The sequence below is a fragment of the Pogona vitticeps genome, chromosome 1 (genome assembly GCF_051106095.1).
Source record: "Pogona vitticeps strain Pit_001003342236 chromosome 1, PviZW2.1, whole genome shotgun sequence".
Lineage (NCBI taxonomy): Eukaryota > Metazoa > Chordata > Lepidosauria > Squamata > Agamidae > Pogona > Pogona vitticeps.
This window is the reverse complement of record NC_135783.1, coordinates 283,248,499-283,266,361: the sequence shown is the minus strand read 5'-3', so window position 1 is coordinate 283,266,361 and position 17,863 is coordinate 283,248,499. Positions and strand designations below refer to the sequence as shown.

At 39.7% G+C, this 17,863-nt stretch overlaps 1 protein-coding gene across 2 annotated transcripts in view; it reads right to left on the bottom strand.

Annotated features, from left to right (window-relative positions):
- LDLRAD3 (low density lipoprotein receptor class A domain containing 3) overlaps nucleotides 1-17,863 on the bottom strand; it is a 204,357-nt gene that overhangs the window by 67,065 nt on the left and 119,429 nt on the right. Inside the window, exon 4 of one of the 2 annotated variants that reach the window (XM_020814118.3) lies at nucleotides 9,611-9,745. The exons of the other annotated variant lie outside the window; for it this stretch is intronic. Coding sequence (XP_020669777.1) covers nucleotides 9,611-9,745 — 135 coding nt within the window. The remainder of the gene's footprint in view (nucleotides 1-9,610; nucleotides 9,746-17,863) is intronic. 2 annotated transcript variants of the gene reach the window in all.

Genomic DNA, 17,863 nt, shown 5'->3' with positions numbered 1-17,863 from the left:
CTCTCTCTACTCCATATGAAGAAGGTGAAGCAGTGAGAAAGACAGATCAATGCCTGGAAGCAGTGAAAAGAGTAGAGAAGGGCCATTAGATTGAGAAGGAATGCTCACATGAGAAGGTTTTATTGGTGGACAGTCTGGGAAGCAAGAAAATGGCCCATTCTGGATAAAGTCACCATTCTCCTGAAGAAGGGCATAACTTTGTGATACTCCTAGATCAAGCTTTATCACTGAGGCCACTGCAGTGATTCGGAATGCTTAGTTTCAGCTCTGATCAAGGTCGCCTGGTGGCAGTAATCCATGTCTGAATAAGTTTGCCTTTGGGATACTAACATGCTTTACATGTGGCTGTCCTTGAAGATAGTCTGAAAACCATCTTGGTTCAGAATGCCACTGCTTGATCACTAACCAATGTGCAAAGCTGGAATCATATCACCACCTTTTTCTGTGACCTGACCCTCTACAGCTATGAGCTGACATCATAGTTTTGATACTGACTTACTTACACAGTCCTAAAAGCCACAGGGCCCAACTAGTTGCTGGAAAAATCTTTCACAGGATACAGTACATGACCCCTCTGTGGCCCCCACCTACAGGTGGATCTGAATAGCCTTCAGAATTTTAACAGCATTATTCTTTTGTGTTTATGTTTTCTAATTTTATTTATAAACTGGTGATTTTTTAAATGAGCAGCAGTATAACTTTAGTTAATAACATCTGTTTTCCTACGTATGTAATAGGTTAATTTTCAGTTTTTCTAAATACCTACATTATTTTTAAAGTCTCCTTAAAGATTAATTGAGGACGGGGGGAATTAAGAGATTTTCAATGAATCAAGAAATTAACTAAAAAGGGAAAATTATCTGCGTTCCTATCATTTTAATGCCATATTCTTTTGAAACACTTTTGCAAAAGTAATATACAATCATAAGCAGAATTCATAATAACTTCCATCTTTAAAACAAGTTATTAAAAGAAAAAAAGGAGGAAAAAAGAGACAGCAGTATTTCATGGTGGATGCCAACAATTACTCATTCTCATTAGCACACAATGACCACAATTACATTAGCACAGATCTGTTTAATATATTGCATATATTAAAATCCACTTAGGTTTTACTCAGTGTGAAATCTGGTGCAATGAAAAATATGAAGTGACAACCACATATGAGATCATTAGTGTCTTGTAGACAACATTTCTAGAGCTTTTTTTTTTTTAACTTTCCAGGCTGGGCTCATTTACAGGAATTTTTTAAAAAATAAAAAAATAGTAGCCCACTCAACTTTGTTCTCTGTGGAATATACTCTGTTAGCTACACTGAATAGCTCTGTGATACAGATCTTTGCCAAACGCATTTAATTCTTAAGACCTTAATTCTTTCAGCCCTGGTACATTTGAACAGTTAGGCTTATTTGAACTGGTGTTTGAATAATATTTGGAAATCAGGAAAAACAATTACATTTTGATAAAATGTAGACATTCAATATGTTAGTGAAAGCAAACGTTAAGTGTGAACTAATATAAAGCAAACTAAAGAAAGTGAGATCAGCAAATCAGCCTCAAAGTTAGAAGTATGTACTGGAAAACTACAAGATATTAAGTTGGTCGCTGTCTAACTGTGTTACATATTTTCACCATTTAAGACGATAATGTCTACCGAGCTCTGGACATACACTGGCAAGTAATAAAATCCAGGAGAAACCTGCAAACCTATCATGAGTGGAAGGGATTCACATGGGGAAGAGGGGTGAGTAGTGAAAGTTCATTTCTGTTCAGTAGTAGCAGGTCATTTCTCAGCAAGCAAACTGAACTAGAGTTTTTTAGAGTCGGTGCCATGGACAAGGAGCATTGCTTTGTACATTATGCTCTTCTCGTACAGAACATTCTTTGGTAGTGCGTCAGATATCTGGACAAGAAATGTTAAGCAATGAGAATTACCACTTGATATCCTCAGGTAAGCAGCTCAAGACGATTGCTTGTTCAGTCCTGAATAGCATACCCAGCAATAGCAGGTATTCAGAGGTCTTAATTCCCAGAGCATATGCATACTGTAACCTCTATCATTTGGCAAGAGAAAGAATTTTGATGCATGATGTCAAATGTTATTTAAAATATGTTGAACTGCACACAACAAGAGGCTGCAGAGAGCTGTGCTAGACATGATATCGATGTAATGGTGTCAACATGTAACGTAACAGAAAACACACCAAGCCTACTATTCCAGTCAGTGAACCTGCTGAAGCATAGAGGTGTACAACCTCCCAGAAACTAGACTGGAACAACACCAAATATGTGGAGAAACCCTCTTGTGGTTAATATTTATCCCGGAAAATAATTATGTTCCTCTTTTTCTTTTTTGAGAGCAAATGAGTATGAAACCCAGGATAGAAATTATTCTGAGTAGACTGAAAAACTTACAATCATCTCCTCCCCAAAAATAATGTGGAACAATTAATGCCTAGACCCATAAAGCTTACCCAAGACAAATGAGGCCGTGATCAGGGCAGATGTTCCTCATCCTTTTCATTATCAGTGAAATGTTCCTTGCTTTGTTCCAGAGTGACAATGTGCAAATGGTTCAGGGACCACCACAAGCTGCAACAATTCCCAAAAGCAAAACCAGAAGAGGCCAGAAATCCACTTTTGGTTTCAAAATCATGGTTTGTTTTAGAATAGAATAGAATAGAATAGAATAGAATAGAATAGAATAGAATAGAAACCACACTGGAGAGATGGAGGCATTTTGTTCTAAAGGAGGATCATACCTTTTGGACCAGTTCAAGATTGTGGTCTCCTTTTTTGTAATCAAAGAATTTGCAGGGGTCCTGAGAGAGCAAAACACGCAAAAGGCTGCGTGTGGCCTGGGGGCTGCATGCTGCCCATCCCTGCTTTAAACAAATCATCATCATTATCATCGTCACGTGCTATCAAGTTAATGCTAACTTATGGCAACCCTTTTCAGTGTTTTCTAGGTACAGACTACTCAGAAATGGTTTACCAATCCCTTCTTCTGGGAGCATCTGGGGACTGTGCAGTGTGCCCAAGGCTGGCTCTACTCACAGGAGCCATAGTGGGGGAATCAAACTCCCAACTTCTAGTTCCGCAGCCAGATAACTAAACCACTGAGCTATCCAGCCAGCTCTTTAAGCAAATAATTTTCTCTAAATCATACAAACACTTGCATCTTTATTGTCAAGCAAGCTCAACTTTAGAAGAATGAAAACCATGTCTCTGTATATATTTCCAAAACTCTCAATTTTCCAACTGTGAAATAACTGCATAATGACACATTTAATGTTCGTCCACAGTTAATTCCTCATAGATGCTACACTAAATGCCTTCAACTATTGTGGCATCAGTTTTGCATCGTTCAGAGATATCCTCTAACATGCTCAATTCATGTTTTTAAAAATGATTGCTTCTTTTACCTTCAAAGTGCAGTAGAACATGTGAGAGTGTACGTTAACAGGAAAAATTATTTCCAGCTGATAAAACTTTCTGGAAGCTACTTCAGAGCACCAGATGCTATCGCCAAGCTATTTGCAGCTACTAAGATATGCACAACCGCAGGCTTGCTTTAATTAAGCATTTCATGTCATTTCATTTGTATCTGTTCTTACAAATGTTCCTGCTTTTTATTTAGTCTGCCTTTAACTATTAAGTTCCAGATGTAGGCTTCATTTGGACTAAGCTCAGATACAGTAATTGCAAGTTAAGCTTCAGTTTACAGCCTATGTAAATAACAAGGCAAAGACAGACTCAATAAAAGAAAACCTGCACAGCCAGAATTAGGCTACAAGGAATTGGGAAGACTAAGCAATATTGTAGTGTTCTGAGCTTAAGGACATTTGAATTGTCCACATGTACAAGACTAGTTATGGGCTCAATGTGAGGCAGAATATACTGTCAATTTACAAATTAGGATGAGCCTGCATCATTGGGCAGCCACTGGTGGAACACACACACAGCAGGAATGTGGGTTCATTTTGTTCTACCTAGTTTGTCAGATTTTTGGTCTAAACTATCCTCTTTGTATATTTTCAAAACTAAAGTAGGGAATAATAACTACTGTGTTTCCCCGAAAATAAGACAGGGTCTTATATTTCTAGAATATATATTTTAATTGCATTTTAATTATTTTGCCCTTTTATTTTGCCTTTTTATTGTATTTTAAATGCTGTAAGCCGCCTAGAGACCTTCAGGTAGTGTGGGCGGCATATAAGTTAAATAAATAAATAAATAAATAAATAAATAAATAAATAAATAAATAAATAAATAAATAAATAAATATTAATTTTTGCTCTAGAAAAAGCAGTAGGGCTTATTTTCAGGAGATGGTTTTTTTCACGTACAACAATCTACGTTTATTTGAATACAGTCATGTCATCTTCCGGTTGCTGCACAGTGGTGGAGGGTGGGCTTTCACTTAACTGGGGTTTATTTTTGGGGTAAGGCTTATATTACGAGCATCCTGAAAAATCATATTAAGGCTTATTTTCAGGTTAGGTCTTATTTTCAGGGAAACAGGCTATAGCTCTGAGTGAACCAAAAGCCGGTGTCCTGTCTTCAACTGTTTTCATTTATTTTCCAGGAAATAATGTATGAACTGGCTGGATAGCTCAGGGAGTTAGGCATCTTGGTTGCAGAGACAAAGGTTGGGAGTTTGATTCCCCCACTGTATCTTCAAGGAGAAGAGCCAGCCTGTGTAGACAAGAGCGAGAAGAAGGGAATGGTAAACCCCATCTGAATTCTCTCTACCTAAAAAAAACTGTGAAAAGTCCATAGTTCAGAATGGACTGGATGGAACATGATGATGATGATGATGATGATGATGATGATATTACTAAGGAATAACTCTTTGGATGACTACTATGCCTTGATGAACTCTGGCTTCATAAAGATGTAATTTTGAAGAGAAAACGAGACCTCAGATCACTTTTCCCTAATTATCTCTAAAATGGTCCCAGTTAATGGCCATCCACATACTGTGAAAGCAAATTCTGCAGTTTAACTCTGTGCTGTATAAAGAAGTATCTCTTTTTGTTTGCCCTGAATTGCCACCCTATCAGCTTCATTGTATAATTTTGAGTTCCTGCATTATGAACTTGGGACAAAGTGCTTACTTGACATCATGTATAATTTTACACACCTTCTTCATAATCCCCAACTCAGGGGATCAAAGGCACTCAGCCCTTTGAACATGTTGGTTAAATGTTTCTGTGCCTTTTCCTGCTCTGCTGTATCCATCTAAGGGTGTATGTGTTTGCGTGTGTCCATGACAAAAACTGTACACAGTATTCCAAGCACAGTCATACCAGCATGAAAACTTCAAAATATTGGTGGTTGTGTTTTAAAACTCTTTCCTAAAAGATACAACAAAACGGAATTTAGCTTTTTATACCTGCTACACAATGGGCTGGCACTGGCTATACGCCATGACTCCTAATCAGTCAGTGCTAGCTCAGGCCCTGCTAAATGTACTATATAGAAGGTATGATTTTGTCCCAATGTACATCTTGTTTACTGAGCTGCTTTCACTATTTCAATGCCCATTCAGCCTTCTGTAAAGGGGGTGTGTCTACTTGATGTTCACAATTTAATCTCTTCCTCTCTCGTCCTCCTCCTCCAACATTAAGGACAGAGAATGGAGAAGCTCAATATTTTAGCCCATACATTGGCAATGATACGGAACAAGAATATTTCAAGTGCCACACACAGTGGAAATATCAGAGATATGACACATTCAACGCACCCGTGAAATTGGGTTGAAAATCAGATGCTGAAAAGACTTGCCTGAATGGATAACATGGCTGTCGGTTGAGGGCTCTGCAATAACCATTATCAGATTCTGCAATCTTTCTTCCTAGAGAACTGCTGACTCAAACGCAATCACAAATACCAACTTGCATCTTTTAATGGATCCCTTATCCCTTCCACCTTAAGCAACTGGGTGGGGGGAGAACTAAAAACAGAAGGCTGAGCTGATGATCAGATGGCAGTCTCAGCAGAACCTACTAGAACAAAAAGTCTCCCCACCTCCACCCCCACAACACACATTCACACTGAGAAATGTTTGTGTGGGGACAAAAAGCTAATCAGGAGGAGAATATCTCCAATGCCTGGCAACAGAATATGCAAACTAACAACTAATGAGGCTTGCAGACCACCCAGCCTGTAATTGGGCAACAATAGTATCATTAAACTAATAACAGCATTCTGGGGATATTACCAGTGCTTCGGGCACTTAGCAAGCATCCTTCAGAGTCAGTTAAGGAACATATAAGTGTGGTAATAAAAGGAGTTCACAAAGACCAAACAGAATTAAAAGGGGAAAAGAGCTTTTAACAAGCAAAGGAGAGGGTAAAAGAAGCCCACCAGGAAAGACCCAGAGGTTGGAAACATTACTTTTTGGGATTAGAACTCTTCAAATCCCCAGCCAATTTCCAAACCATGGAAATAAGAGATCAGAGCAAAAGCTCCCATGATATAGCAGCTTCTGCCTGAACAGCCTCTTTTTCACAGATATTTGGTAGGAAGTAGACATTCCATTTCTGGAAAGATTAACCAAAACTTGTTGAAACTTGGGATAATTTGAAGACATAATGTTGCATTCTGAGGAAGGTAAAGCAAATACTGGGGGGAAAAAGAGGATGGAGACAAGACATTGTTTTTCAAGACACAACTGAAAAAGGAACTGACCAACCAAAAATGTATAGCAGTTTATCTAAAAAACTATATTACCAAATCTACCTGAAGAGTCAATTTATATATATATATTCTAAATTAAGGACCATATTCTCTGAACAGCATAGGCAAAAGGAAAATATAAATAAAAAGTAAAAAAAAGACATAAACACGGTGGCACCGTAAAGACTTAACTTTTTTTTTTAAAAAAATGTGAGCTTTTGAAGACAGGTCCATGAAAGGTTACATCAAAAAAATATAAAAGTTTAAGGTGCACCACATTTTTGTATTTGTTTACTTATTTCTATTTTGCTTTTACCTAATGCTTGCACAGACTAACATAGATATCCCTTCTACAACTGCTCTCTGAACATATCAAATGCACAAAGGAAGAGAGCAAATACACCACCAATCAACATGGATCACATTCTTTGTCCAGTGGCACTGAGATTTTCAATGGTAGCATGCTCTCTTCAAAACAATGATGGTAAAAAAAATTGATCTATGCTCTTTGTCCTGTTTGTTTTCATTTTGGCATAGTAAGACAAGAAGAGGAAAAGGAACATTGATGATGTGAACCCTGGCACAGAATGTTAAAAAGGGCAAAGGTAGTCACTTCATGGGTTGCAAAAGTGACAGTAGGGTAGCACTGATGCAAGTAATTGCCATCAGTATGCTTCTGCAGCATGAAGAGAAGCAGTGGCTCAAAGGAAGAGATCAGAGCCAGAAACTGATGCTATCCCAAGAGCTCTATCAAACCTACAAGCACTCATGTGGGACTACGCCCATATTCAGAGTAGAGCTTGTACATTATAGACTCACTATGATTTATGCATCCTCTTCAGGAACTGCTGCCTTGTCGTGGACAAGACCCTGATGTTAGGAAAGTGTGAAGGCAAGAGAAGGGGACAACAGAGGATGAGATGGTTGAACAGTGTCACCAAAGCTACCAACATGAATTTGACCCAACTCCAGGAGGCAGTGGAAGACAGGAGGGCCTGGCGTGCTCTGGTCCATGGGGTCAAAGAGTCAGACACGACTAAACGACTAAACAACAACAATGGTTTATGCACAGCGCACAGTTGCTGCTTCAGTTTCCTCTTACTTTAAGAGAAACTAATGGGAAACTTGAGTGAAAGGAAATACATCCTCTTGGGATTAATCATTAAAATGAGAAAAAGGAAAAGCATGCAGTCACCTACATCAGAGGCTACTGGGTGTAAAGTGCATACTTATAAACTGAAGATAATATTTAAAAAACCTAAAAGTGTAGATACAATGTTTACAGCTGCAATACAATATTTATAGGATAGTGTGACACTAACAGGCAGAGTGCATCAGAGACAATGACTCATATTATATTGACCAAAAGAATCCCTAACAAGCTGAGATTTGTTCCAAAAATGAAGAATGACATGCATGTTGCGCATCACATGGAGTGTGGACCACATGTGACCCTTCCATCCAATATAAACAGCTCCCCCCAAACTGGCCAAAAATACTTTGCTGCCACCACCAAACTTCTCAAAATAATCACAAGGTAGTGATGGTGGAAAAACTTTTATCTAACACTAGATAAATAAACAAACACTGTTTGTTTATTTACTTACTTACTTGTATCTGGCAGCCACGGCACAAACATCACAATAACGAAATAGTACAATATCAATACATTTGGGGTATCATAAAGGTATCAAGTATCATAAAGTCCAGTGAGAACAAAGATACAATATAATAAGTTACAGTTAAAAGCATAAAAATATAAAAGACTAGAAGCATGGTGGTGTGATGGATGATATTTTACCAAACACTGTTGTATCATACAGCTGTTTGTTCAGGGAAGACAGGAGGGCCTGGCATGATCTGGTCCATGAGGTCATTACAAGCAGGGTCATGAAAACCTGCTAAAATAGCCAGGTTTTTAGTATCTTTTTTGAATGTGCCCAGTGAAAGGTCCAGGCGAACTTCGGGAGGAAGAGAGTTCCATAGTTGTGGGGCTACCACTGAGAAGGCCCACTTTCTAGTAGTTGCTTTCTGGGACTCTCTCGGGTCAGAACTCTCAGCCGCCCTGCCTGGGATGATTTTATAGGGCAGGCAGATCTAACTGGAAGGAGGTACTCGGCGAGATACAAGGTGTGTGCCCTTCAGGTAGTTTGCTTACAAACAGACTGATGCTTCCAGAAGATTCCTGGAAATCCACTTGCAAACCAGTTGCATTGCAAGTGCCTTATTTAAAGAGGAAAAGCTATCTTTAAAGTGAAAACACCAGTGCCTCCACTACCATTTAGTACCAGTATGGTATAGTTCCCCATACCAGATGGGAGGGGAGGATGGCCTCAGACCCACAATGAAATTTCCCACAATAACTACACTGAGTCTATAAATATAGTGTGTATTTGCACCTTATTTTGATAAATAAAGCCATTCTTCCTTTTCCTCCTATCAGAAGTTGAAGGTCATAATGGCTATTTTGATGTTGGCTCTAAACAATGACACGGTCTTGCACCTAACGCAGTCTCAAGATTTTTCAGCCAAGTCACTCTTTCAGGCACTCTTAAATATTATCTGTGTAACTAAGAGGTTGCCACAGTGTTTTTGTTTCCTTAACCAAACTGTTTGCCAAATGACCATTTTTTTTCCATATTTACACATGCAATTAATACCTAGGGGTTCACCGAGGCTGCTGCCAATTGACCACAAATCCGCCTGTTTAATTGTTAAATTATATTATCCGTCGCCAGAGCTGATAACTGATTCCAAATTGGAATGAATGCAAGCAAGCAGTGCAACACCTGTAACTCACAAGGAGATGGGAAAGCTACAGAGTTCTGATCCAGACAGAAATTAAGAACAAGGAAGGTTAACGAAGAACTAGGAAAAGATAAAGTTATTGGGTTGTAAAAAATCATGCTACATCCTTTCCGCCTACCTTGAGAGTTTCCACAGCTTTCTTCATCACTGTTGTCCTGGCAGTTATTCTGATTGTCACACATAAAGCTTTTATCAATGCACAGGCCATTCCTACAGTGAAACCGGTCAGTAGAGCATAGCAAGGGATTGGCAGCTGTGAAAACACAAGTAGGAGATTTTGTTCAAACCTAGGATCTTCACCCAGAGATGCTCAACTCCCAAGGGGGACAAATCCCATAGATGTTGTAATTCTATGTTTACTCTGCTAGTCTTCTATTTCCATTGTATAAGACTTTGGTGTACACGCAGTACATCTCTTTCAGTTTGGGAGTTGCTGTGATCTACTTCTTATTAATGTGCTCTTATTTCTGCATTTATTTGATGCTATCTCATTTGATGGGTTCTAATGCTTTGGTTTTAACTTTGTTTTTTATCTACACTTCATTAGCTATCTTGAGCACTATTTTTAGCAGAAGGGAGAAAAGTTAATTTAATATAACAATAAGTAGATATATGTTCCTTCGACAGGTTAAGTAAACAAAAAAAAATGGATGCCCTCAAATTCTAAGATGGCATTCACAGACATAAATACAGAATTCTGTAGCATCTCACAGTCTAGTTGATTTATGTCTGCGGTGCATATAAGAGGCCAGCTATTCAATAAGCAGTGTGCCTTTCTAATACCTAAAGACTGATAAGTTTCTAATGTGGGAGAAGTGAAAAGAGGTGAGTACCAGAACCCAGCATTAATTGTAAACCCCTCTTTGTTGTGAACACAGAGAAACACTGCAGTTGTTTACCACCAAACCTTGGAATTTCTATTTTTTAAAAGGAACTTTTTATGTCACCTATTAAGATAGCCAGTTTGTTGTTGCCATTATTGCAACTTTCCTCAGAAAACTAATTCCTTACATTGCACAGTAACAGGTTGCTTTACCATTACCAGCAAGCGAAGAAATTATATAGAGAAAACATCTGTCCCTAGTAGCCAGCCCTGATATTGCAAATTAAGTTAAAAATGGAAAAGACAAAATAAAACAGTATTTCATTTGGCTCTTAGAACTGATAAAAGACCAACACAAACCTTGGGAAATTCTGGTAAAAATATATTTGAACATGCTGTAAAATAGCCCTTAAAATTAACCACTTAAAGTAACTAGAAAATTCTACTTGCCACACCAAAAAGAAAAGATTGCTTACTTGTAACTTTGTTCCTTTTGAGTAGTGACATGTGCAATCACATGTATGGGTTAGTCCTGTGTATGTGATGTCTTGGAGTCTTCTAGCGCTCAAGCAAAAGTTATTTGGGAAGAGTGGTAATGAAATGATGATTGAGATGAAGGACTCGCAGAAGATGGGGATTCTCACACTCAAGAATGTAGTAATGAAGGACTCAATGAAATCTCCCTCTCTATAGGCATCAATGGCCTGGACATGAACATAAGAAGATCCCTGCAGGATCAGGCAAAGGGCCCATCTAGTCCAGTTTCCTGTATCTCCCAGTGGCCCCACCAGATGTCTCTGGGAGCACACGAGACAACTAGATAACTGTCTCCAGATACCCCTCCCCTGCATCTGGTATTTTGAGGTACCTTCCTTTTAAGCTTGGAGATTATACATCCTCCAGCATGGCTTGTAACCTGCGATGGACTTTTCCTCCAGGAATCTGCCCAATTCCCTTTTAAAGGCATCTAGGCCAGATGCCATCACCACATCCTGTGGCAAGGAGTTCCACAGACTAACACCACACTGGGTAAAGAAATATTTTCTTTTCTCTCTTCTCACTCTTCCAACACTCAATTGGGGTGGATGTCACCTGGTTCTAGTATTTTGTGAGAAGGAAAAGAGCTTCCCTCTACCCACTTTACCCATCCCCTTCATCATTTTATATGTCTCAATTATGCCCCCCGTGCCTTTTCTCTAGACTAAAGAACCCAAACACTGCAGCCTTTCCTCATAAGGGAGGTACCCAAGCCCAGTCATCATTTTAGTTTTCTATTCTACACCTTTTCCATTTCCACTGTACACAATACTCCAGGTGCAGCCTTACCAGTGTTTTGTACAATGGCATTATAATGTTGGCTGTTTTATTTTCAGTCTCCTTTTTAATGATGGAATTGGCCTTCTTCATTGCCGCCGCACACTGGGTTGACACTTTCATTAAGCTGTCCACCAGCACACCAAAATCCCTTTCCTGATCTGTCATGGACAGCTCAGAACCCATTAACTGATAACTAAAGTTTTGAAATTTTGCCCCATTGTGTATTACTTTACATTTTCTTATATTGAAATGCATTAGCCATCTTGCCGCCCATTCTCCCAGTTTGGAGAGATCCTTTCAGAGATCTTCACAATCCCTTTTGGTCTTCATCACTCGGAAAAGTTTTGTGTCATCTGCAAACTAGGCCACCTCACTGCTTATCCCTGTCTCCAGGTCACTGATGAGCAGATGTTTAAGTGGAAAATGTGTAGCAAAAGAGCCCTCCCAAGGAACCCCACAAATGCCATCTTTAATTGCATGACAGAAGAAAGGCAAGGCCCAAGATGTAACTGTACTAAAAATACATAAAAGTCACTTTATGTTACTTACAGGTAAGTCAGCCCTAAGAACAGCTGCACTGGGTTGAAGATGCAGGGCATATAACTGATGGTAGGGTCCTGGTTGCAATTAAGGAACCAGTGATTTACAGTAGCTTGTCACACAGATTGTGTGATTACTCAGTTGGCCTCTACTGAAGGTTTGTATTGATATCACAAAGATTCCTGAACCTATGTGGCCAGTCACTGCAGTGGAGTGTCATGTACCCAAAGTTCAAAAGCCCCCTATGGTCTCCTATGCTTGCCTGAAATACTCTAGGAGTAAAAGGTAAAAGGTAAAGTTTCCCCTTGACATTTAGTCCAGTCATGTCCAACTCTAGGGCGCGGTGCTCATCCCCGTCTCCAAGCTTTGGAGCCACTGCTTGTCCGTTGACAGTTTCCGTGGTCATATGGCCAGCATGACTAGACATGGAATGCCGTTACCTTCCCACCATGGTGGTACCTATTTATCTACTTGCATTTGCATGCTTTCAAACTGCTAGGTTGGCAGGAGCTGGGACAAGTGATGGGATCTTACGACGGCTGGTCTTCTGACCTTGCAGCACAGAGGCTTCTGTGGTTTCACCCACAGCGCCACCACATCTACTCTAGGAGTAAATCACCAATATTTGGATACTGTGGTTGCTTATTTATCTCCTACAGAATCTTTATCTTGTGCCTCTCCACTATGAACTTCCATTAGCTTTTCCTGACAAAGATTATGAAACAAAAGCATAATATGACAAGTGCAAATTTAAATAGCCTTAGGATAATGTTCTTTAGCTTCATGATATGCTTCAAAAAATTTCTCAAGTAACAATTGCAATAGGAATTATGGTTCTCAGTGTCTGTGGCTTTTGAATATTTTAAACCAACCAAACAGAAAGATGCTTCAAAGAGCAGAAATACAGAATCTCCATATAGAAACAAAAAGCAACAGACTGGATGCATATAATCCATCATGTGGAAACTGGAATTTACTGCTTGTACAATCCTCTTATAAAAGTGCTAAGTCTGCATTTCACTGATGTTCAGCAACGGGAACAGTAGGCCAGAGCAAAATCTAAATATCCACTGTTGGGCAAAAATGACAGCCAGGATTAGAGACTGATGCTTGGTTGCCACCAAGAGAACTAAGACACACATTTTTCTACCAGCAAGAAAAGGGAAGCTTTCTTACCTCAACTTGTCAAACTCCAACCTATTTCATTACAACATAAAACAGGATCATGCATGATAGACAGATGAATATTAACTCCTTACCAGGCAATAGGGCAAAGGGAAAGGAATGGTCCCATGCCAGCAAAAATGAACTGCTTTGTAGGCCTGTGACACCACTAACTGACATGTGCATTTTCAGACATTGACTGGTAAGGGAAAAGGAAGAAGCAAGAGGAGATAGTGGAGTGTTAAGCTATGGTAGAGTAGGCATTAGAAACAATAGCAGATTTCCACTTTAGACGAAATCACATGACAGTGTTCTGCATTTTTTTCCAATTCAAAGTACTTTTCCAACATTCAGCCTTAGTAGTATTGCTTGTTCAGTCATCCGCACAAAATGCAGAAACAATGTTGTCTTAATTAACATTTCCTTTCCTTTTTCTCACGAAAAAGTTTTGCAACATTAAACTGGATGTATTTTTTTTAAAAAAAAAAACAATCTTAAAAAGTCATTCCTCATTCTGGAAGAGAAAACGTTCAGCAACATTTAAAATCAAAATATTCTTTTGGGGAGAGGAGTTTATGCCTTCTGTCCTCATCTCCTGAATCTCTTATATGGTAAAATAAATAAATAAATCTGTGCCGCATCACTTCAGACTGCAGAAAATGGTAAAATAATTTAATTTTCTTACACACAGAAAACTTGCATGACATGGATAAGTCCAGGATACACTTATACCTGTATACAGTATATCTTTCTCCTGAGGCTATAGGCCACAGCCCCAAGAAAGCTTTTGCCAAATACGTAGAATGTTAGTTTTTAATGTGCCATAAGGCTCCTAGGTTTTACTGCAACATACTAAAATGGCTGCCTTTCCAGGAAATGTATCAAAAGTACTGTATTATCAACACTGAGTCTCTTCTAGGTTACTATGAAGCAAGTAAACATACAGGAAATTAATTCTTTTGATCCTACTCTGGAATTCAGAACTCAAGCTTGTTCAAAACGGACCAATTGCTTTCCTCCCTCTCTCTCCTTCTCCCTCTCGGTCTCTCTCCTTTTTTAACGGCCAGATCTAAGAATTAACATTCAGGTACATTTGTGCAAACCGCTCTGTAGCTCTGTTTATTCAAGTATAGCCTAAAGAAAATTTCACTGTCCTTAGATCTTTTTCTTCCAGTTGCATCCCCTCTGGTGAGGATTTGTTCCCCAAGTTTCAGAAGGCACAAGCGCAAGACAAGCACAAAGGCTACTGAGAGATGGCATATGTGAATAAATAAAAAGGTCAAAGATGTGAGTTCCACCAAAGAGATGTCAACAAGGAGGGAGCAAATGTATTACAGTATCTTCCTGCAGATCTTTTGTTCACTTGCAAAATGGGTGAGTGGTCTTTCTCTCTTTCAAATGCTATTAAGAGAACAACGTTCCAGCTTCCTCTAGCATTCAAAAACAATCTCGCTCTTCTTGCTCATAGCTATCATGCACATTTCCTTACACCAGCAATATGCTACTATTTAGTCATAGCTGCTTGCAAAAGGATAGAAGGTCCATTTTTCTGTGACCTTTCTCCTTAACACTGAGAAGGACAAAGAGGAAGAAAAAAACTAGAAACTGAAAAACCAATATGATATGATAGTATCTTCTGCTTAGGGAATCAAAGCACCTTCCCCTCACTGAGGCAGGACCTACATACTGTACAGGTGGGGAATCTTTTTCTCCATATCCTTCCCCACAGTAAGCATGTTATTATTCATTCACTTTTACCACTTTTTGGCAAAATAATTTCTTCTACACAACAGCTTCCACAAAGCCTAAATGGGATTTAAATAATTGTTGTTAGAAATAAGGTGCGAAGTTTACTTGCAGACCTACTGCAAAGAATTGATGCTTTTGAATTGTGGTGCTGGAGGAGCCTCTTGAGAGTCTCCTGGACTGCAAAGAGAACACACCTATCCATTCTGAAGGAAATCAACCCTGAGTGCTCACTGGAAGGACAGATCCTGAAGCTGAGGCTCCAATACTTTGGCCAACTAATGAGAAGAGAAGACTCCCTGGAAAAGACCCTGATGTTGGGAAAGGATGAAGGCAAGAGGAGAAGGGGGCGGCAGAGGACAAGATGGGTGGACAGTGTCATCGAAGCTACCAACATGAATTTGATCAAACTCCATGAGGCAGTGGAAGAAGACAGGAGTGCCTGGCATGCTCTGGTCCATGGGGTCACGAAGAGTCAGACATGACTTAACGACTAAACAACAACAAAGACCAGACTTCCTTAAAGATAAAAGTGATAAAAGCTACAATTATGCTGCAAAAAGATGAAGGACATGACTTAACGACTGAACACCAACACAGAAAGCTATTTGATCCATTGTTGAAGAGCTCTTACTTCCAATAAATTCTTATGTTTGGGCAAAATTCCCTTTCTTGTGATTTGAACCCATTACTTCTCATTCCACCATGTGAGAGCGCTTTAGATATTTAAAGATGGCTATCATATTACCTCTTGGTCTTCTCTTCATCAGACTAAATATACTCAGCTGCTTAACCATTCTTTGTAGGACTTTATTTCCAGACTTTTTACCATCCTGGTTGCCTTTCATATATAGTCCAGTCAAAGCTAATTTAGTTTCCCTCTTCAGAGACCAATACAGACCGATCAGCTCACAGTTCACTTCATAAACAGTCTTTCACATTTTTCAATTGTCATAATTGCCACTCCTGGCACATGTCCTCTCCATACAAAGCAAAAAGCAAAGCATGCTGCTTATATATATATCGCCCCATAGCACTTAAAACACTCTCTGGGTGGTTTATAAGTTAATTATGCAGGCTACACATTGCCCCCCCCCGTGAGCTGGGTACTCATTTTATCAACCTCGGAAGGATAGAAGGCTGAGTCAACCTTGAGCTGGTTACCTGGGATTGAACCCGAGGTTGTGAGCACAGTTTGGGCTGCAGTCCAGCAGTTTAACCACTGCCCCAGAAAGCTCTTGTGGACCAACTTGTCAAATGCCATACAAGCAAATAGAAAACTATAAACAAAACATATTAAAAATGCATAATCACTACATATACCATGTAGAACGTGTTACAGCACTATGAATCTCAGATAACTAAGTCGTATATCATAATGGCCAGATCCAACATCTTCAGGAAGTAGGCACACTAGCTTTAATTCTGCAAACTGACCACCGCAGCCAGATTCAGGACAAACAGCAAATCTGAGTCTTTGAGGAATACGTAGTTTAGTCCCACACCAGTTGAATCCTATTTCTTCATCTGCCTTTAAACTGACCAGAATGACCTCTTTTTTTGTCTGGATTAAGTGTCATCCTGTTTGCTATGATCCAGTCTGTCACACACAGCTTCCCCAGTTTCAGACAGGAAAAAAGAGAGAAAAGTGTTATTAAAATAGTGGTGGCAAACTGGAACCCCCAAGGTCCGAGTGGCCTCTCTGGGCAGTTTCATATTAAGTGTGAGCAGAGTACAGCACTGCACCTCATGCTGGACTGCAGCTCCTAGTCTCCTGCACTATTAGCTGTGCTGGTTAAGACTGGTGGGAATTGCAGCCCAGTATTGGAAGAGCCAGGTATTCCTCTTATGTATACATTAAATAAACTGTGGAGCAAGAGGGGTTTCCTTAGACCAGTGGTCCCCAACCTTTTGACACAATGGACTGGTTTAGTGTGTGTGCGAGGGGTGCATCTGTGCGTGTGTGTATGTGTACAGAGTTTGTCTGTGTGTGCATGGGGGGCATCCATGTGTGCGTGGGTGTGTGTGCATGCATATGTGTGTGCATGAGAAGGGGGCATGCGTGGGGGTGTGCATAGTGGGGAGATCTGTCTCTGCGGCCAGTCCTGCCAAGGCCATGGACTGGGGCCGGTCCGTGAACTGGGGGTTGAGGACCCCTGACTTAGGCAAATGTTGTTGGTATCAAACAAGAATCTCTAGCATCACTTTCTGAACCTGCACCTCCAAAAACCACAGGAACCATTGTAGATAGGAAACCTGAAAGGCTGTTATATCTGATGGGATTGAAACCCATTTAAAGGTCCAGAAGGACACAGTCCCCCTGTCCAGTTTCCATTATACGTAATTCACTAAGGCAACAAAAGCAGTTTCTATCCTGTGAAATGCCTGAAGCTAGACTGAAATGGATCTAGGTAATTTGTTTCATTCATCGGCACTGACACACATAGAATGGACTTGCCCAGAAATGGAACACTAGATGCTGGCTAAAAATTATCCAATAGGGTAGAATTCAGGAATATATAAAACTCCTCAACTCTCCTAGGGTCATGCTATGATCCTTATGGTATGCAAATTGCAGTGATTTCCTTATTACTGAACAGAGGCCAAAGTTACATTCATGATTCCTGAATCAATTATGGTATCCAAATCAGAACAAATCTCAGCCATTGAAACAACAAATCATGCTGATTGGTCACAGTGGCTTATGGAAAGGTTTAAGATTTCTTCTTTTGGGCCATAATAAATATTTGATCACATGCTGTGTTAGCAAAGAATAAAAAT